This window comes from Haliaeetus albicilla, chromosome 22 (genome assembly GCF_947461875.1).
Source record: "Haliaeetus albicilla chromosome 22, bHalAlb1.1, whole genome shotgun sequence".
NCBI classification, from domain to species: domain Eukaryota; kingdom Metazoa; phylum Chordata; class Aves; order Accipitriformes; family Accipitridae; genus Haliaeetus; species Haliaeetus albicilla.
The window spans coordinates 12,682,092-12,704,345 of record NC_091504.1 but is presented as its reverse complement, the minus strand read 5'-3'; the positions used below and the strand labels follow the sequence as shown (position 1 = coordinate 12,704,345).

The 22,254-nt window shown below is 36.8% G+C and overlaps 1 protein-coding gene across 1 annotated transcript in view; it reads left to right on the top strand.

The window, feature by feature from the left end:
* The window catches only part of USP7 (ubiquitin specific peptidase 7), a 75,657-nt gene that overhangs the window by 32,177 nt on the left and 21,226 nt on the right, over nucleotides 1-22,254 (top strand). Inside the window, exons 2-12 of the mRNA XM_069809918.1 lie at nucleotides 729-833; nucleotides 6,785-6,983; nucleotides 8,422-8,560; nucleotides 9,120-9,208; nucleotides 9,921-10,029; nucleotides 16,248-16,378; nucleotides 19,242-19,296; nucleotides 19,845-19,925; nucleotides 20,018-20,108; nucleotides 20,923-21,005; nucleotides 21,968-22,077. Of these exons, the coding sequence (XP_069666019.1) occupies nucleotides 729-833; nucleotides 6,785-6,983; nucleotides 8,422-8,560; nucleotides 9,120-9,208; nucleotides 9,921-10,029; nucleotides 16,248-16,378; nucleotides 19,242-19,296; nucleotides 19,845-19,925; nucleotides 20,018-20,108; nucleotides 20,923-21,005; nucleotides 21,968-22,077 (1,192 nt within the window). The remainder of the gene's footprint in view (nucleotides 1-728; nucleotides 834-6,784; nucleotides 6,984-8,421; nucleotides 8,561-9,119; nucleotides 9,209-9,920; nucleotides 10,030-16,247; nucleotides 16,379-19,241; nucleotides 19,297-19,844; nucleotides 19,926-20,017; nucleotides 20,109-20,922; nucleotides 21,006-21,967; nucleotides 22,078-22,254) is intronic.

The following is a 22,254-nucleotide window of genomic DNA, read 5'->3' as shown; positions in this document are numbered from 1 at the left end:
GAAATGATCCATCAGCTTTTGGTGCGCAAGCAATGGAAGGAGGCATTGTTCAGCTGTTGAATAAATCAGGGGGATGCTTGTTCAATCAAAGCAATGCATCTTTAAAATAGTGGGGGTTTAGTACATGGAGTTGTTTCATATCTCTTGTTTTAGTGGTGTTTGAACAGTTACTGTAGCAAAACTTAATAGCCGTGATGGCTAGAAACTGGAAAATGTTACCTCTAAAATGTTCCTGAGATGGTAAAGGATTTCCTTTCTAATTTTTCCCAAGTAAGATTTAAATCTTACCGTTACATTTGATTAAATGTTTAGGATTTTTTTTAAAAGCAGTAACACTGAAGAAGTCTTAAAGTAAATTGTTAATTTAGAAAGTCAGCTATTAGAAACTTGTATCTGTATAAAAATGTGGAATGCCAGAAAAAGTAATTTGAAAGTTTCTTTTTATTTAATGAGACTTGATTATGAGATACTGACTGGAAGGCCATTTGGAAACTTCAGAATCAATTTATGTTCTTTGTATTCTGCGCTAATGCGGACTTTTTGCTTCATCCGTAAGTATTCATCTATTTGAGGAATTTTAGTTAGGCACATACCAGTACAATTGTTGTCCTATAGTTTAAGTAGATACTGTTTTGCACAAAAGTGTGCCAGTTGTGTGTCTCATAAACGCTACCTGAGACAGAAATGTTAATATAGCTGATTAATTTTTATATTTTTTTCGGTGTTAGCTGGAGATACAGATGATCCTCCAAGAATTACTCAAAATCCTGTCATTAATGGGAATGTAGCAATGGCTGATGGACATAACAACACTGAAGAAGACATGGAAGATGGTAAGTAAATATTTGATAAAAACATGTGGTTTGTTGGCTTCTTTATTTTTATGTTTTTTTGAGGACAAATGGTCCATGTCTTACCTGTGTCCTCTGAACTGCAGCTCATTAAAAAAATAAAACCCTCTGTAGTTACGACTGCTGGTTTTCTGTATAGGCATCCATTTAACATAGCTGTACAATAGGATCAGGCATCTGAGGGCTTGGGATTTTTTTTCCTCTTACTCTCTCTAAGTACTCATTTAAAAATTGCTGAAAGTGATACTGTCCATTGTTATATTCTGTGATATGTCTCTTTAAACGTACTGCAGCTGGTGCTTTGCTGAATAGTAATTTTGTCAGTTATGCAATTCCTTCAGGACATTTAGAATCCTTATCTGTCTTGCTCTCGTCAGGTGGCAGCTGTGATCAGTTTTTGTCTTTGTATGGTAAGTCAGTGGTAACTATTCTGTTGATGAACATTCTCCTCCCTCCTTTCTCCCCCCCCCCATGCCCTTTTACTTGCAAATGCAAAGGAAGAATTATGTATTGTTGTCCTGTTAATAAAAGGGGACATGTCTTTTTGAAATCTTTTTGTTGATCTATTAAATGAAAATAAGGGTGTACAGTTTTTTCTATTACAGAAGATCAAATAATTTTTAAGTAGATGTGTCTGGGCTTATTTAAAGAAAGATGAGTTTGTAATTCACTCAAGTCTGTTGCTATGTTTAGTGAGGAAAATGTACAATGATTCTCCCCACCCCACCCCACCCCCCTCCCCCTTAGGAGAGGATGTGAGGGGGGACTGCTCTTATTTTTTAATAACTAAATAAAATTGAATTGGGAAAAGGGACACAAAATATGAGTGGGATTTGTTCCCTTCTGATTCTTTATTTCATGCTGTCTTGTGAGAGTACATTCAGGACTGGGCTTAAACATTTATTTAGATTTGTGCAAAATGTTGAGTGATTTTTGTTTGAGAAAAGTCAGAGTTTGAGGTTAAAGGTCAAAAAAGTGCTTACTTTCATGTATTCAAGGAACATACAATAGAATACTGATACAAAATAGTGATGTTCCATGAAGAGAATATGGTTTAAATTCAGGACAAAAGCTTCGCATGGTTGGATTGCTGCTGTATAATTGGCGAAGAGGAAGTTTCCTATCATCAGATTCTCGCAATAAAGTAAAAATGAGGTCTACTTAGCCTATGAATTTTTTTTTGTCTGATTGCCTGATCTCATTCAGAGGGCTTTGATTTCTTGCTCAGAGTAACTAGCTGAGACTGAAATAGGGAATTCTGTTTTTATCAAAATCAAGTTACCTGTTATAAAAGATGTTAAATGTCTTTGTTGGGCCATGGTATTTGGAGGGTGGCAAGAGAAGATCATGTGGGTTGACACTGGCTGGCAAGGACAGCTCTGTTGAACTTCTGTTCTCAGTAGTGATGTTTATAGCTAGAAAGTCTGATGGTGTTTTCTGTCAATACAGCCAGTAGATAACACATTGGTCAACTAGTACAAAAATTTGTCCAGAAGTTGGTCTGTATATATGTGCACAAATTAAGCAAAAAACGCTTAAACTGCAGAAGCAGCTGATGAAACCCAGGCCATGTTGTGGCTGGCAAGTAATCAGATGTACACCTCTTCATTCAGAATAACATTGACTTTTAACCAAAAAGCTACTGTAAAACAGCTTCTGTCATTTACCAAATACTTGACTTCTTTCAGACCACTGGATATGAAGGTGTCACAGTAGAGAGAAGTAGTATCTGAAGGTATTTGGCAAAAGGCTTGTGAAAGCTTCTGCGTTTATGGTGGCACTCATGTCTTTGTGGACTTTCAGTATGGTCAGGAGCCTTGGTCCACTCTGCTGTGGGACATCTTTCAGGGTTAAAATGTGATTCTTAAGCAATACTCTTAATAGTTCCTCATTACCATATTTGAATAAGGAGTGTCTGGCTATATCTTGGTGCTGTTATAGCTCTGCATTGAGACAGATAGAAAACAGTGTTATTGCAAAATGTTATAATTGCAAAAACATTCCTGAAGACTTGCATCACATAAGTGGATGATGTCTCTTTTCCAAGTCTTGTAAATCAAATTAGTTGCTTGCTGTTGCATTATTTACACATCAGTGCAATTGCTCTCTTGCTGTTTGTTCTCTTGCTATCCCAGTTTGCAGCATGATGTACATGTATAATGGACAGCTTGGAGATTCACAAGATAGGAAAAAATGGAGGGAGACATTGGCCTCTTTGAGAAACATGCTGTGTTTTCCATTGCTGTTATTCATAGCAAGTGGGATCAATCTGAGCTGATAAAGAATGCATGAAGAGAATTTAGGTATCTCTTCAGTGAAAATCTTAATGAGTTTAATGGTTCCTGCGAAAGAGGTGAATAGTGGGATAAAAGGTCGATGCTTCCAGCTGGATCATAGAAACCAGCTTTCTGGTGAATTTCTGAGTTCAAGAAACTTTTGAGGTGATTTTGTTCTTGCTTAGCTCAAAAAGAAATGACTGATAAGATGGGAAAAAAAGCACAGCTCTCATCCCCTTTGCTAGGCAACTAACCACAGGCATTGTGAAGAACACTGTAATGGGGGCGGCAGTGGACCACCAAAAGGACTTTCAGATAAGGCTGTGTTCTCCCAGGTGGTTTGACTAGAACCTGTTGTTGCTATGTATGATGTCTTGGCAATTAAAAAGAACCAGCTGAAGGAATGTGCTATGCTTTGTGCAGAGAATGACTTAATGAACCGGCTTTGTGAGCTGGAATAGCAGCTTCTGCAAGTAAAGTAAAAAATAATAAAAACAAGGTTCTGATCAAATTTTGTTTGCAAGTGCATCAGTATTTGAAACAGCACATAGAATAAATTCTCTTAGAAGTTAAAGTTCAAACAGAAGGTCCCTAGCTAAACATTAACTCACAGCTTTGCAATTACCTACTGAAGTCTCATTTCTGTGAAGAATTGCAGAGGCTAGGAGGCTTTCAGAAGCATCAGTCTTAGCCATATGCTAGTATTGCATGCTGTATTTGGATCATTATTAAAATATTCATAGAATATTCAGCCAGTTTCTCCATTAATAATTCAGGTTCAGAATATTTTAATAACCTCAATGTACCTTAAAGGTAGCAACATTTACTAAGAGAATAAAGAAATCTGCTTTTCTCAAAGGAATAAACACCTAAATATGTACTTCAGTCTTAAAATGGATCATGTTCTGTATTTGGATCTCTGATTTGAAGGATCTCTGTCCTATCAAGGTGCTAAATGTGACATTCATCTCATCAGTGAAAATTTTTTTTCCACATAGCAAATATAATCTATTGCACATAATTTCACCAGGCATTGTCAGCTGGGTCTGTTCTTTTTACCCTGCGTTCAGGATCATGTGTTGTATTTGTAGTTCAGGGATTTATAGAAGTCTTACTTGCCTGTCACTACTAAATTATTCTGCTGCCAATTGCAGTCTTTTATTGGAAACTGGTGGACATGTTTGTGATGGTGAAGAAAGGTTTTATTTATTTATGTGCTCAGAATACTCATCATACTTACTATTTAAACTTCATTTTTTAATATAATGCATGTTTTAATTGATTGCACTTGCTAAAAGTATGGACTTTCTGGAAGGAAAGGAAGGTTGTTATTTCGGGGGGTTGTGGTTTGTATTTTTAAAGAAACTTCTATTTTAGGGTTGAACTATGTTATGAGGCTGCATTTTTGTGGAGTAGTTGCTAGTGATTGCTCAAGTATTTTACTGAGAAGAGTACCTTTCCCTGGTGAGCTATCATGCATAGGTTTTCCTGAAAAGAAATCAAGAAATACAGGCAAACTTTACTCTGAAGCATCTGCAGATGCTGCGTGGGCTGCTTTTTTTAGCTGACACCGTAGCAGCACTGCTGCATCCTTGTACTGAAAAGCGCTCTGAAAGCTGCATCAAAGGAGGCAGAAAGCAAACTTGGTCGGCTCATTTTTCGGAAGCTTAGGCTAAGCCCAGAAATACTGATCTTGATCATGAATAGGGAGGCATTCTCGAGCTGGTTTGAGATACACATGATGCAAGACTGATTTTTAAATTGTTAACTGTGCTACAGATTTTTTTGATTCTGCCTGCGAATCAAGTTTGAGAGCGTACAGCTCCTTGGCTGCAGCCTGTCTGGCTCTTGGTCGTAGAAGACCAGCTCTCTAGTCTGTCAACAGACAGTGAGTAGGTAAAATGGGTAGGGAACAGTTTTTAAGTAGGTGATAGACTACTGGTTAGCTACACTTACATGTAGGGAAGAAGAGGAGAAAATAATCCTTTGAACTCTTCCGTTACTGAGGAAGCTGTCAGCACAGGGTAACACGAAGGTCATTACAGGTGTAGAGGAGAGAGAAAGCAGGTTTCTGCTGTAGTACTGTTAGTTTCAAGAGATAATTGGGAATGCTTAGGGCTGTCAGTCCATACACAAATAAGATCAACTGTGTTGCCAAGATCAAGATCAGAAGACAACTGCTTGAAAAGAAAACTGTTTTGCAAGGGAGAAGAGTGAAATCTGTCAAAGCTCACCGGCAGTCGTGGACAAAACTTGTTAATTTTCTGTATTGAAGTGTAAAATCTTTGTACTGTCTCATGTTGTAATCAAGAGAGTTTCATAATTTAAGTAAGGTAGCAACCACGGCTCATGTGTTTTTTTTTAAAAAAAATCATTCAACACTGTCTCTGGTGCCATGCAAAGCTTTCTGAGTGAATGACTGCTTTGCATGTACAGAAATAATACATTTTGTATACTGTGTGCCTTGTCACATAATTTCATGATCAATTTCTGGCTTAGTGTCGTTGTACCTCAGTGCTTTTGGTTTCGGGTGTCACTGCACATGTACACGTGTGACATACTTGCTTCAGTTCTGCATCACCCACGGGTGGTGTGAGAATAGCTGTCTGACCATGGGTACTGTCTGCTGCCCTCTATGCTACTCAAACCTCCTTACACCCAGTAGCAAATCCTTCCATGTTACACAGGTGTTAAGTTGGAACCACAGAAAAGGAGGGGAGCATCTTGTGCATACTCTGTAATTCATCCCTGCCCTGTAAAATTGTTGGGATAAGTTGCAGGTTTTCCTCCCTGCATGCAATATGAGGCATGTCACAATAAAGAGAGCCCAGCCTTGTGCCTTCCTGAAGCTGTCGCAGTCTACAGAACCCTGTTATAGCTGTGTACAACAGAAGCAGAACAGATTGTGGTATATGAAGAGCTGGGGATGTGGGAAGAAGGCAAAATTAGTTTAATTGTGTGTGTCAAAATAAGCTATAAAATAAGTGTCTCATTTGGCTTTGTTTTAGACCACTAAAAATCTCTAAAAACTTCACATACCATAAAGAATACAGGAGCCTATTCTTGAGCTATTCTTCAGCAAACTGGTATGATATTTAAAAAAAAAAACCAAAACCAACCAATGAGATTCATCTGTTTTGAAAAGATGCTGTTGCAAGCGGAAAACAACTAAATGGTGGCTTGGTATCAATAGGGCAGTTGAACAGATTGTGAAAATCCTTTGCACATCTTGGTTCATGCAAGGAGCTAACTTAAACTGGGCTGTGAAGACACTACACAACCAGAAGAGTTAGAGTGGGCTGTGATTTATGTTGTAAAGCATTTGATGTCTCTGTCTTGCTATACCCACTGTTTTAGAAGAAACTTGAGTGGTAGCAAATTCTAGTGCTAAAGAATTATTTAGGAAGACAGTGTACAAACAGAACGCATCTTCCAGTCCTCTGTTTTCCTGAATGTTGTTGTAGTGTTTCTCAAAATGAAAATATTGCTGAGGAGTTCAGTGCCTCTCAGGGTCTGGGGCTTTTTTTGGTTGCTTCCAACGTGCCACTACATAAAACATGCTCATGTTGCATGATTTTTGAAAAATGACATTTTGGAGTGAAGAACATCAGGTTTTTCAAATAATTTTGTGTGTACGTGTGTGTGTGTGTGTTACAGACACAAGTTGGCGATCAGAAGCAACATTTCAGTTCACAGTCGAACGCTTCAATAGATTGAGCGAGTCAGTTCTCAGTCCTCCCTGCTTTGTACGGAATTTGCCATGGAAGATCATGGTTATGCCACGACTCTACCCGGACAGACCACACCAAAAAAGCGTAGGATTCTTCCTTCAGTGCAATGCTGAATCTGATTCCACGTAAGATCCTTTTCACTATTGTACAAGTCCTCATTTGATACTAGTTAATCTGTTTTGCAAGAAATACAAACATCTAAAAAAATTATTTTAACTAGCTTTTTGCAAGAGGAAAGAATTCTTGCAAGGGTTTGAGTCTCCCTTTCCCCCCCACCTTTCTATATTCCAAAGCATAAGAGTAATCCTCTCTTTAGGAGGAGCTAAAAGTAGCTTGTGTAGCTGCAAGTTTGTGGTAGAATTTAGATATATTTCTTTTTGACTGCCGGGGAGAAGTCTTTGACAGTTTTCTTGGCATGGGAAAAGTTTTGGGTTTATTTCAAATGGAAGTGGTACTGGAGCTTCTTTAACCCTGCTGAGCTATAAATCCTGCCCTGTAAAGCATGTGAGCAGGTAACTGCTAGCAACTGAGGCAGAGCAGTGTATATGAGGTGTAGTCATCTCCTTAAATGGAGTTCATCACTCATCGAGTGAGATGTAAACATGTACATGTTCTTGGAGTCCTGCATGCAAATCAAAATTGGCTATCTTTGACCACTTTTGTAAATATACAGAAAATGGAAAAGATAAATACAGATTTCTAGGGCATTACTGCAGCTTATCCAGTTAGAGTGTAGACTGCTCATAGGTATCCTTTCCAATAGGGTAACTCCATTCTTGCATCAATTCTCACACAACTTGCAGTTCGCTCAATAATAAGTTGTTCTTTTCTGTTATTTTTGTAATCTAAAAGGTGAGTGCTCAGTGCAGAAGGTGAAGGAAGTTGTAAGTGTATTAACTAGTCACAGGAGAAGTGGTTCACATGCAAGTAGTCATAGAAAAAGGGTAATGTGATCTTTAAAAGTATCAACCAAGTTGCAGCTGGTGGAGCTAAGCAAGCAATAATACCACTGCATGAGGCAGTGACAAGACCTTGTCTGAACTGATATTCAGTCTGATCGTCTTGCACAAGTGGGATGAATTTGAACAGGAACGGTCATAAAGAAGTGCTGCTGAGAAAATTAGAGTGTTGGGGAGTGTATCTGTGGGAGGGAGGGTAGAACCTCCTCCTTTTGCTAGCCAAAGGCTGAGTTGTCACACTCTGCAAACACCAAGACTACTTTGAGTTGGCCTATCCATCTGCATTGAAGTAGATCAGAAATAGCTCACCTCAGAGAGCAGTTACCTTCTTAAACCACTGTTACCTGCAATTGCCTGACAGTACTTTCTTAACAACGCTGTTGCCCTAAGAATATCTCCATTCCAGCTTCACATTATTAATGTGAAAGCCTCAGGGATTCATGTCCTCAATAACAATTAACCAAATCTTAACATCTAGTAAGCGAAAAAAATTTCCTATATGTGAAAGTAGTGTACCAAAAATCCCTAACAAAAAAAACCTGGTTTAATGACTATAAAAAGCTTGGTTTTGAATGAGTTTAAAATGTTTCTTTTGTATTTATAGGTCATGGTCTTGTCATGCACAAGCAGTTCTCAAGATAATAAACTACAAGGATGATGAAAAATCATTCAGTCGTCGTATTAGTCACTTGTTTTTTCATAAGGAAAATGACTGGGGCTTTTCCAACTTCATGGCCTGGAGTGTAAGTAATTGAACATGTATTAATCTATTACTAGATAAGGAGCAGCGTTGAACTTGCACTCCTGAATACTGATATACCTATAGAAAAGGTTTTTTCCCCCAAACTATTATTTTTTCTCTCATTGCTGTAGATTCTTTTTCAATTTCTTATAAATTCCTGTACTTAATTATTGTAGATTGCTATTACTTATGTTGTGATTTAAATATTCCCTCATTAATATTTTCTGCATATCTGAATGCTTGTTTTTTTGCTTTCACTGTGTAATAGTCAATGTCATTCTGAAGCAGAGCCTTTGATTGCCAACTCTTATTATCCACAGAAAATTGAAATGGTACTGCAAAATTTTAAAAGCCAGGAACAAGTTTCCTGTATGGAGACATGAAAAAAGAATATTAAGCTGAAAAACAGCTTTGTTGGTGTCCTTCATTTTTTCTTTTTCAGTTTATTATTATTGGTAGCTCAGGCTTGGAAATTAGAAAGTGATGTCTAACTGGATGCTTTACTACAGTCATGTTGCAAACTGGAGTTCTCATGGTTGTGTGTCATTCCTATTTTACAGGAAGTTACTGATCCTGAAAAAGGCTTTATAGAAGAGGACAAAGTTACTTTTGAAGTCTATGTTCAAGCAGATGCTCCGCATGGAGTTGCGTAAGTATCTTTGTTTAAAAGTAAAATTCTTAAGTCTAATATTTTTGTTGCTTGAGATTGTTCAAGTATTGTGTGTTATTAACATTAGTAGCTCTCATTAGACATTCTCACGTTGTCACCTTTAATTGATGAATTCTCACATGGCAATATTTTTCATTAGTCACATACAGATTTTTCTATAGGTTAAATTTCCATTTGCATTAATCAGCATAATGTTGTGGAACTTCAACTTCTGTATGAATTGATTTGTGATTTAACACGTCTGCAAATCTAGCCTCAACATTTCTGGTCTTACAGCTGATGAGGGTTTCAGACACAGTCAGGTGGCTCTATCTAGCTTGCCTTGGCTTACAGTTGTTTTAAAACTGCCTCTTCTGAGTCATTCTACTTCATGTCACTTGTAAACAAAGTGGTTGTACTGAAATGCCGACTTGCCCTTAAAAGTACAGCTCTGGGTTCCAGTACGCTTTCATAATACATGTTTTTTTCTGCCGTATAGAACATCTTTAAAAAGAAAACTTAACAAAAATCATGAAGCGCTTAATTACAAAGACTGTTGTTACTGGCAGGCAATAGTGAAGTGTAGTTTATTTGAACCTTAAGTAACAATGAAGAGTGGCTGATATCTACCAGCAGCGCTACCTTAGAACAAATACTTTTTATTATGGTTAATACAGAACTATCTTGTTTTTATCCACTAACTATTTTCTAGGTGGGATTCAAAGAAGCACACAGGATATGTTGGCTTAAAGAACCAGGGAGCAACTTGTTACATGAACAGTTTGTTACAGACTTTATTTTTCACAAATCAGCTACGAAAGGTAATTAATATGTGAAAGAAAATGAGGTTGCTAATTGAAATATCCAGTATGTTATATTTATAAATGCTTCAAAACAGAGCTGTATGTTCCTTTTGCCTCCATCCTTTTAGAGAAGTCGTGACTTATGTGGTGATGGACATCTTACTTGAGGCTGAGTGCAGGAAGCTTCTTTTTATAGTATGTTGAACATAAGCTTTTGGGTTTTTGTGAAAGCAGATAGAGTACCTGGTGAAGACCTGAGCTTAAGGGGTGTTTCTTAGACTGTACTATGTGTTAATGTTGCTGTGAATTGTTGGGAGGGTGGGGGGAGAGGAGGATGACTTTACATCTTGCAGATGAGAGATGGAAGTAATTTCCCTTTCTTGGAATAGTTGAAATAGAGAAGTCAATTATGACTTCTCAGCCCATAAACAATGTCAAAAGATAAACACGTACAAGCTTTGTAGTTCATTTGTTCTGTCTTTTAATTTATATTATGCAGCTGAATTTTCTGTTATTATGGTTAGCATCTTTGTAGTGATGGAAAATGTTATAATTTCAGTATTTTAAACAACTTAATTTTATATGTGCTTCATTCATGTGTTTTTTTATTTACTGTAGATGCTATTTCTTTGCTGGAAGGAAGAACTGCTTTAAATATCAGCTTAATAAATATCTCATCCAAACCCAGGATGAAACATATTAGATAATGTATCATTTTAAAATAGTGCAGTAGCCTTAATGGGATCAAAACATAAATGATGACTTGATATTGGAGGTGGCTATCTGGAAGAGGGAATATACTTGGAAAAAAATGTAACTCGGCACGATTTAGTTTATTGGAGTGTCCTATTGATCCTAATTCATCCTTTTGAGCATTCCTGTGCTTATTGTATCTCTCTTAGTGAAAATGAACTGTTCTGACTTACGCTTTCTCTTGTGTATACTAGTTGTTATATTTCCATTAAGCTTTCTTTTCTCCAAAATTTCCCTTTTTAATGCACCTACTTTCCCCTGTCTTAGATTTTCCACCATCTTATCATTATTTATATCACTGTGGCCTTGTAAGTGTCCCAGTTGGGATTTCTTTTTTCTCTTTTGCAATGTGCCGCTTACTCTGAAGCGTTGCAAAAAATAGCACATCAAACTCCAGTAGACTGTAACTGAGATCTTACCAATGCCATGTACAAGAAATAAATACTTGGCTTGTTTTACATGATCCACCTGTTTCTTTTTTACAGGAGGTATAATTTACTCATTTGGTTTATCATTCATTATAATGCCTGTTCTTTTTGCTCAGCACTCATAATGTTTGTGCATTTTATGTTTTTGGACAACTTCACTTTGCTCTTGAAAGAAAAATGTGTTTTTATAATAGCTACATCTAATCCAATTGAGTAGTTCCTTTCAAGACTGTCTTGTAGTCAGTAAATCAATATGTACCATGAAGTAATCTTGTTCTGTGAAGAAGAAATTCTTTTTGTGATACAGATTTGTTTCAACTGAACTAATCTTTTCAGGCATTCCCCTACACTTCTCCCCCAGCCCTCAAATAAATATCAGCTTTTAGGGAGTGTTAATATCTGCATAGTGTCCGTATGAGGAAGCTTGATTTACTAGCTGGTAACTGCAGCTTCTTTTATAGAAATGTTATTGGACATCAGCTGAAATGCCCAATTCTTTGCTCATTCTTCGGGTTTTCAGTGCTCCTACAAACAGAACAGACTACAGTGGTAGTTTTAGACAGTTTTAATACTCATTTGCCATTATTGCAGATAAGAAGTAATCGGTAGTTGTCTTGTCTGAAAAAAAAAAAGAATTTCTACAACATTTTTGTTTTCACTTTGAGCAAACTTGTTCCTCTTAAAACCAAGTAAAATAAAATGTGTAGCATTCTCAGTTTGCTTATCACCAGTTTCATTATTTCTGTTAATCCTCCTTACGTAGAAGAAATAATGATTTCTATTGCTGTTATTTAGAGCTTTGTTAACAGAGAAGTTGCTGTCAGGAGTAGAGCTGGGAAGGCAATGAAAAATAGCAAAGGCAAGCACGTACCTATGGAAAGTCAGACTCTGGGGAAGCGTGGGTGAGGATTGATGGAGAGGTCCTTTCTTCTTTGCTCTGTTTCCAGACAACAGATGGGAGGTTCTTGGGTGTTTGAAATGAGACCTCCCTTTATTAGCAACAAGGTGGCTTCAGTGGTGGGGGATAAGGCAAAGGAACTTCTCTTCAGAGCATATCTTTATTAATCTGTGACTGGTAAACACATGCTTAAATATAGTCCACCTAGGCGAGGGACAGTGGTAACTTATCAAATGGGTGCAGGTTTGATCTTGGACTGTGTTGCACCAGTCTTCCGATGTCTGTCATTAGCACCTCCAGCCAGTCAGTACTTGTGGCTGCATCCAGTCCATTTTAAAACTCTTTGCTGGTTCCCTTGAAAAATTCCCTACAATTCATGAGAACATTGCAGAATGTTTATATAAAATCATAAATACTGGTCCAGTACATTTCTCCCTGATCTGACTCTCCTCAAGTTATCCAATATATTTTACCTTACCTTGGAATTTCATACACAGTGTTTTCTTCTCCTCTTCAAGTAATTGTCTTAACTTTGAGCAGTGTGTTCATGCTTATCTGTAGCATTCTTTTACCATGTAAATATCTAAAATTTTTCTCATATCTCTGTGTCTGTTGCTTACAGCCATTGCTTATGCATGTCCTTGTCACTCTTTTGTGTTCATTTCCTGAGGGAACTTCTCAGATGTTAAATTAGAGATTCTGCTGTTTTCAAATGGATCAAAGTGCCTCACTTCTTGATCTTGAGGTCAAGCTTTCAGAGTTTGGGAGCATAAGGCATCAAAATAAAGGTTTGTAGGGGGTTGTGTTTGAAAAATGGTTTGGTTTAGCTTGGAGAAACACTTAAGCTTTGAGAAATGGGCTTTGATACTACTTATATAGACAAACAGAATGAAGAACCAAAGAAAGGCTATGTGTTAAATGTTTAGTTTGTAGTAACACATTTAGAATTTCAGAAGAAATAAAACTGGTGATTTTATTCAATGGCAGCTGGAATGTAGCAATTATAAATAAATGATAAATGATTATTTTAATATTACTTGAGAGATACAGGAAAGGAATTAATTGTCCAGATGGTATATGAGGACACCAAATAGGAACTAAATGCAAAGGATCTGATTTTGATTAATTATCAAGGTATTATGAATTCCCATTTATACCTTTTTGATGGAAGAGTCAACCACTAGATTGACTTGTAGCCTGCCTGCAGTATCATCTTGGTTTGTTATGAGGAATATTTAGCATTTTAATATTTATTTTATGAAAATATATCAGCACTGGCTATATTTGAATTTTTTCATTACTTGATTTTCATATCTTATTTCTATTTCTTTAACCATAGCAAGTAACTTACTATATATTTGTTTTTTAAAAAGCATTTATAAGATGTTAAAAACAATGAATAGAGCCTGATAATAGAGATTTGGAAGATTTGAGACTTGGTCATTCAACTATTTCCTGTTTCTACTTTTAGCTAGTGAAGACCAGCTCATTAAAGGGTTCATAAACCAGGGGCAGGGAGAGGTTAACTCTGCAGGATGCTTACTTGTTTTTGAAGTTCATATTTTAAAGCAAAAAATAAAATTTGCTTGTAAAATCAAAGGTATAATTTTAGCTATTCATATTTGAATTGGAGTTTGCCCAGATCAGCATGGTTAACTGTAACTCTGCGTTTGCATAATAAAAATAAAGAAGCAATTGAAATGAATTTTCTTTATTCGCTTATTAGATTTTTTTTTTTAATTTTATGTTCTGATCTTAGGGAGGGAATTTTCGTAGTCAGGGTGGTCCAGCTTTACAGCAGGATGTGTGGAGAGGTGGTGGGATCTCCATTCCTGGAGATGCTCAGAACTCAACTGGATATGACCCTGAGCAACTGGACTCAGCTTTGAACTTGGCATCTCCATGAGAAAGAACATGAGTTCAGAACCTACAGAGTTCTCTTCCACACTATATCACTATAAACTTTAAACTGTTAAAGCAGTTCTTAGCTCATTAGAAAAGTTGCTGGTGCAAGTACATGAGAAAATACTATTTTTGGTTCTCTTAATTTTTCCAGGCTAGCCAGGCAGTTAGCCTGATGGATTAGCAAAAATATGGCATGAAGGATTATTGAGTTTCAACAGTTACAGCTTGTTGCTGATGATAAAATTGAAGATGCTGTTTTCTTCAATTTATGAAATTTTAAAAAGCAGTTTAAGCAAATTTCAAAATTAAAGCAGAGCGAAGGAAGACCTTTGTTGCTATTAGGGTGGGTCTGTGCTGTTCTTAAAATTACCCCAACGAAGTAAGAGTTCTGTTGGCTGTCCTTCAACAAAAAGTTGATGATAAATTTCAGCTAATTTCTATTCATGTTTTCCCTTTCATATGCACAAGTACTACTATTAACAGTGTAGCTTGCAACTAAGTAGAAACATAAAATTTAGAGTCTGTTACTAGTGTTCAGTCATGATTCTCCTTTAGATCATCTCTGTTTCCTGTTAAGTTTTGGAAATTAAACTTAAAATTTAAAAGATAAAGTCACGTGAACTATCATATTGCTTTACAGTTGCATAATTAACCAGTGTTTTTCTGTCTGAATATAAGGAATTTGCTTTCTTTATGAAACTGTTTGATATTTCAGTAAAATAATTTCTTTTATTTCATCTTATTACTGTAGCTATTCTGCTGATAGTTTCTTATTAGGTTATTCTTCTGAGTATTTATGTTGCTGTACTTTTGAAAAATTTTGTGGATACTCAGAATTGGATTAGGAAACTGGCCTGCCAACTTCTTAACACATTTTTTGGCCTTTTTTCTTTCTTCCTTTCTTTTTTGTCATTCCCTTGTGGTTTTTTTGTATCAGCTTTGTCTTTATCTAATGTCTGTCTCATCTGGTTCCCATCACCTCTGCACTGAGCTTTCGTATAACAATGAATTTGTTTCCTCAACAATTCAGCTACATACTGGAAGTACTAACCTTGCTCTGTATATAGGGAATTGAAGGATATGTTAGAGGTGCTGGACACCTCTGAAATCTAGGCTGGTGCAGAAACTGAGTGAGAACTACTGACATCCAGTTCAGCACTTCACTCACAGAAATGTATCATTCCCTGTTGTTTCAGAGGCAAAAATTTAGGTGGCAATTTTTCTGTTTCTTAACAGGTTATTTTCTTATATGTTGCTTAATATTGGAGTCTTTATTTTTTCATGTGTTGCTACCTAATCTCCTTCCAGAGTTGACTATGATATTTTCTTTTTACATTCATGCTTTCTAAATGAGCATCTCCCTGTAAATACCTTTTCTTTGCTGTTGCTTTTCCCTGGATATATTGGTGTACACTTTTTAAAAAGTAAATCTCATTTCAGTGCCTATTGAACTCTTCTAATCCCTGTTTGATCTATTTGTGTAATTTCTTTGTTCTCAATCCTTCCCAGATCAGTATAATCAGTGAATTGAATTGTTAAGCTGTTTATTTGCTGGACAGCGATGATGTTAAGTAGGAGTGAATTATCAGGGAATCTCAAAGCTTCCTCTGACATACTTCTCCATGTGGACCGTTTCTGGTTTTGTTCACTTGTTGCCTTTTATGGATTCATGTGGTTGTTTTTTTGTTGGTTTTGGTTTGGGGTTTTTGGGGGGGGGTGTTTTTTGTTGTTGTTTTGGGGTTTTTTGGGGGGGTGGGGGGTGGGTTTTTTTGTTGTTGTTGGGTTTTTTTTGTGGGGGTCGTGGTTGTTATTTTTCCACTATAGGTGACAATATTGACAGGTAGCCAAGCTACAGCACAAAACTGAAGTTATTTTCAAAAGCCACTAGTATTGATTAATATATCTGGTCCTGCTGTGATGATTGTGTAGACATACCAGGCGTGATAAGTTGTTTGAAGGTGTTAAATGCTTTAGTGCATTTACTTTTCTAGGGTGGAATACGGAAACTGTTTAGGTAAAATAACCACGAATGGAATCTGTTGTTCACATCTTTCTAACCACTGTACTCTAAGAAGAGTCATTCCAGACAATGAATGTTTTTACACTATGGTATGAGATTTTTTTTCAGACTCTTTTGGAGTGATGATTAAATGGAGTTATATGAAGGAAGTCACTGAAGAGGAAAGAATGCGTTAAACAATATGAGCAATAAACTTTTCCTTAGATACTAATTGAACTAAATGCTTTTTCAGGCTGTGTACATGATGCCCACAGAAGGAGATGATTCATCCAAAAGTGTTCCTTTAGCATTGCAAAGAGTGTTTTATGAGCTACAACATAGTGACAAACCAGTTGGAACTAAAAAGTTAACAAAATCTTTTGGGTAAGTTTCAGAAATTTGGACTATTTATTGGGCTATTACAGGCTTCATAAAGCTTTTGTTTAAAAAGGTTTTATTTAAATCGGGCTATTTTTAGAGAGGTACAGAGAAGTGTTAATATAGTATTATGTTAACTGCTAACTTTTCTCAGTTTACTTGGATAGGTTTTTATTTATAGTCAGTACTAAAGGCAGCTGATCTAAAAGTCACATTTTTGGGGGGAGGGCAGTGGTACATGGTCAGACACAGATGTTAGTAGTAGGGTTATAATTTACCTGTTACCTTAAAATTGTGTGATGCATTTGACTTGAGTAAAATTCAGGACAAAATACGTTGTCGAAACATTGCAGTTCATGTATTGCTAATGTCTTTTTTAAAATTTAGATCTGTTTTAAATTTAGAGAAATAGCAGTAATTTGCATTTCCATATTGTTAGTTCTGCTTTGATGACTGTTGTAACATTTTCTTATGACATACCAAAGATGCACGTATTTTTGCCTATGCACAATTTAGAAGCATTTAATGCTGTATTCTGTTTCACGATTTAAAGCTTAAGAGGAGTATCTGTTGCATGAAGTAGAGGTGTCAGAGCACACACACAAAGTAACTCTTTGCATTTTCCGCATTCTAGCACCCTCTTTTCCTTCATAAAACATCTACAAAAAGGCTTGCTTTTCATTTCCATTTTTGCCCAGTATCCAGTTCACTGTCTGGTATTTTTACCAGTCTAGTGGTATTTCTTGTGAGATGGTGTTACAGGCTGTAATTTTAAATCTAGCCATAGAATTATACAATATAGCTGCTTTGAGGGTGGTTGGGTTGTTTGGTTTGGGGGTTTTTTTTGGGGGGGGGGGGGTGTCTCCACACTAGCTTGATGTTTCAGTTGAGCATAAGTTAGGACAGAAGATTAAGACTAGTATAACCTTCACAAGCCTTCTCTTTGCGTGTCATGTAAGCATGGAGTAGGTTTTTATCAAAAACTGCTCTAAAAGATTGTATTTCTCATTACTTTGTCACACTGTATTTGTAGACTAGTCTTTTGTAGTAATATTGACAAGCATTTTTTAATTTAAAAACAGGTTAGGAAGTTTGTATCGTCTTTTTCACATAGCTGTACTAGTGTCCATCGCGCATCTTCCGCTAAAGCTTGTAGTAGTGCTCTGTCCTGACAAGACTCTTTGTAACCTTGCATCTTCGTAACCTTTCCTTTTCACTTTCTGGGGGAATTTGAAAGTTAAATGGGTAACCTCAGAGTTGTATGTTTGTCTGGTCATACCCTCTTCCTACTAGCATGCTGTATATTTAGTTTATTAGTGCTCCTGCTGTCCTGTTACACTGGAAAGACTTACTGGTATTGTAAATATTTCATCTTGAGTTAAGATCCCAACTGTGTCATCTCTAGTAGCATGAAGAGACCTTTCCCGAGGGGGTTGCAGATGCTTAAGTTTGCATCTGAGAGCAAGGTTTTAGAAATATGTTCATGCCTGCCTTCATTCTTGGGAAGAAATTTTTGAATGTGTTTGAAGATTTGGTCTTCCCCCGGCCATTAAATCAGAGAGGGGTTTCTGACCTTGTGAGACCTACCTATATGCTGTGTAGAGTATAACTTTTTACCAGGTATTGTGAGTTTCTAAGTTTGGCTTCTTTCAATAGAAAGTGATGCCATTGTCTGAAGGAGCCCTTTTTTACCCTAATATTAGTATGTAACCTTTTCCTTTGATTTTGTCCTTTAAGCTGGCTAGTGTTTAAAGCCTAGGGAGTCAGAAGGTTATTTTTCCATTCTTAATTATCCAATAGGTCACTTCATTCAGCTTGTTTAAGTGTGGACACCACCCCACCCCACCCCCGGTTGTTTTGGCACACTTTTGGGAGTAGCATGCTGCTGTGTGACAGTGAGTCACTGAGAAGAGAGTGGGAGGGGAAGATAAAGTTACTATTGCTCCTGATCACCCCTGTGCATGTGGCTTCAAGGGCCGGGGTTGAACTTCATGCTGAAGCTAGAGCCTACAGTAAACAGCTTATTTCATATGGTTAGGAGTGATGACTGTTGCAAAAAGAGTTGTCAGAGACTTAAAAAGCATTCTTGAGTTTCAGTTAAAGAGTTCATAGGAGAAAGTATTTCATGCTGAAACTAAAACCACTTTGTGCTTTTTTTATTTAAGGCAGTAGTTCTGAATACCCTTGCTGCAGTGTGCCGTGTTGGCTACGAGGCATTTAGAGACTGTTGCTCTCACCCTTCCTTTCACATGAGTGTGTTTGCGCATGGACAGTTCAGGAAGCTGGTCGCCTCCTTGGAGTTAGTGTGCGTCCAGGATTAACTGTTTAGATGAGCACAAAGGAGCCAGTATTTCCTATGAATCCATTTACTTCCTTTCATGTGCTGAAATAATCCCTGAACGCTACTTGACTGCACCTGAAGGGCCCTCAGAAGAGAGGCAGCTAGAAGTGTGCCGCGGAAACTTTTCTGACAGCATTGAATTGCTCCCAGGCCTTTTCTTAAGAGTTTTTTGACGTGAACTGAGACTAGGTTGTAGACTGGAAGAATTCTGCTGCTAGCAACAGCCTGGCCCTGGCCTCCTTGGCTGGCTTGGGCTGCCTTCCCAGTCCCCGTCCCCAGATCCACAGAGAAGGCAGGTGGGCCCAGAACAGCTGCCAAAATGTCCCACAAGTCCACTGCCCCTTCTTCCTGCCAAGTAAATGCTACACAACTAAAAAAAACCCTGTGCATCAGCCAGTACTAAATCTCAGGGTCTTTACATCTTGCTATGTATTAAATTCTTGATCTGCAAAGAAATCACAAAAATGTCTTTTGAACTGTAACTTTTCTTCATAGTATAGTAAATTTGTATTAATTTGCCTTACAAAGGTGGGAGACTTTAGACAGCTTCATGCAACATGATGTCCAGGAATTATGTCGAGTGGTATGTTTTTACTATTTCTTACTGATCTGTGACACATAATGTTGTCTCTTGATATTGTGTATATATAATATAATTTAGTAACAATCCTAGTTATACTGGCACAGATTAATTTAAATTAGGTCTCTAAGACACAGAGTATTTGCCTTGGTTTATTTCTCTTTTTTAAGAATGGGATTGATTGTGACCTTTTGTGGGTGAGGAATTTGTAAAGGATAGGGAAGGCTGAAAATAAATGGAACATATGCTAATGGTCCTTATATAGTCATGGAGAGAAATGCAGTTTTGAAGATGCAAACGCATCGTTACATTTGTGAGGTTTTTCCAGACTCAAAAGCATGTAGCTGGAGTAGTTTTCTGGGGGAAGTGCAGTTTTTAGGGGGAAGAGGAGGATTTAAAGGACTAGAAAGGACACGCCAGTATGAATAGACTAACATTTCATTTTTATGCAAGCGACCTGGACTTTAATCAGTGAAGTAGTCATCTGTGTGTGATGAATAAATTAAAACCCTACAGTTTTATCCTATGTAAAAACTTAATTTTTCTTTCAGCTGCTTGATAATGTGGAAAACAAAATGAAAGGCACATGCGTAGAAGGAACTATTCCTAAATTGTTCAGAGGGAAGATGGTGGTATGTATTTAATTTTTTTTTTTTAAATAATTTAAATTAACTCTGTTACTTGTATACATTGAAATTCTGTGGTTTTTGGTTTTTGTTTACAGTCTTATATCCAATGCAAACACGTAGACTATCGATCTGAACGAATAGAAGATTATTATGACATCCAGCTAAGTATAAAGGGAAAGAAAAATAGTAAGTGATACATTGTGATATGCCCCAGTCAAATACTTCAGCATGTTGGACATCGTTAGTGCCTGTTGAATTCCAATGGGTCTGTTGGTGCTCAGCGCTTTGAAATATCCTTGCTTTAAGGCACCTAATTGAAAACATTTTCTGCAGAAAATGTTTTCGCTTACATTACCTTCTTTTCCTTCACCAATTTCCCTTCCCTGCTCCTTCCTCCCCAATTCTCTCACTGCTATCTTTTCATAGAACCGTGAATTTTAGGAGTTTTCCTGGTGTCATAAAAATGCATACTATGCCATGGTGATAACAGTAGTGTTGTCACAGTACATTATAATTTATATATGAAGATGAACTTGGAGGAAATAGATTCTTATTTAGACCTGACCATGGTAATAAGCAAATAAAAAGAGTGAACTAATTGGAGCAGCATATCAGTGGTCCCTTATCATCACTTTACCCAGTACTTGGCATACAAGACATGAAAAAGGACATGTAAGAGTCCAGCAAACAGAATAATCTAGCTTGATACTTAATAGTTGCAAAGTGAGAATAGGAGATTTGGCAGACAATTCTAACAATGTGATTTCAAAATCTGTTGTTATTCTTAGGTATGCCCCTACAATTTGGTGCATTTCTTGACATTCTTAAGCAATATACAACTTTTTTTTTTTTTCTTCTTATAGACAGACAGAAATATTCAAACAGAAACACTCATGTCTTAATATGTTATTTGATTAATACAATGTTAAGCCCCCAGGCTAGAGTAAACTTACATTTTTTTTCCTCCTTCCCTACAATTCCCCAATCTTCTTTCATTTAGTTTTTGAGTCCTTCATTGACTACGTTGCAGTGGAACAGTTGGATGGTGATAACAAGTACGATGCAGGAGAACATGGATTGCAGGTATTTTTCTTTTTTAAATCTCGTTTTAAATTTTATTTCTATGTCCTTGTCCTTCCATACAAAGCTATGGTAGCCAAAAAACGTTGCAAAACCCATTCTAGGTTGTATCAACTGATTTGGGTGACTTTTTTCCTTAGACAAACTTTTACACAGCTCTTAATTGCTGTTATGTTTCTTAAAATGGAGCTTGGTTTTTAAAACCATCTAATTAGCAGTGAGTTTTACTTTTATACCTTTAAGTGTTTTAGTGACTAGAATGTTTAACTTCTCTACTAATCTCACGACTGAGAAGTTCTTCCTTTGACAGTAGTCTGTTCTTGTACATGTCTAGTAAAAAAGCAGCATAGCTCTAAAATTAAGTTTAGAGAGGTCATTTTTGTATCATCAACAAGAACGCCAAATGAACCTGTGGAATTTTAAACATTTATGTGTGTGCATGTGTTTCTGAGCTTTTCAGCTGCAGTTACTGTAGGAAGCTGAAATAATTTATAAAAAATTTTGTTTTTGTAAAGCTTACTTCTGCAGCCTCTAGTAATGTCAGTAATGTTCTACATATTCTTTAGCTGTTTTTAGGAAGGTACAGCATGGTAGCCAAATATTTGTTGGCTGGATGCAATGAACATGAAAATTGATCAAAAATGAGTTCTTGCTTCTGTATTCTCTTTTAATTTTATTTATGCAGGTAACTTGCTCTTAATGCAGTGAGGTGTTTACATGTGCTTGTATGAATGGCCTAAATTTAAATGAACTGAGTACTAATAAGTGTTACTGGAGTAGCTCATGGGAAAGTTGGTGCAGTGTTAAGTTAACCACGATTCAATTTTTGAACCATTCTTTGGTGCACGTTGTGTTGTCAAGCCTATAAAATGAAAGTCCATAGGAAGAGTGTCTGCAGCAAACAAGCATGTTGAGTTACTAAAAATCTTGCCATTTCAACCCTCTTTTTTTTTCAAAATTTCTAGGAGGCAGAGAAAGGTGTGAAGTTCCTAACATTGCCACCAGTATTACACCTACAGCTCATGAGATTTATGTATGATCCTCAGACTGACCAAAACATCAAGATAAATGACAGGTAAGTTTTGTTGGTTGGTTTTTTTTTTTCATTGTAGAATTTGGACCTGTGAATGTATTTTGTCAAAAATAGTTTGCCAAAAGCCTATTTTTGATTCAACCCCAAGGGGAAGGTTTGTGCAGTCACACACGTGTTGGAGGTCCCCGAAAGGTGCACTGATTGAATGTTAAGGTTCTG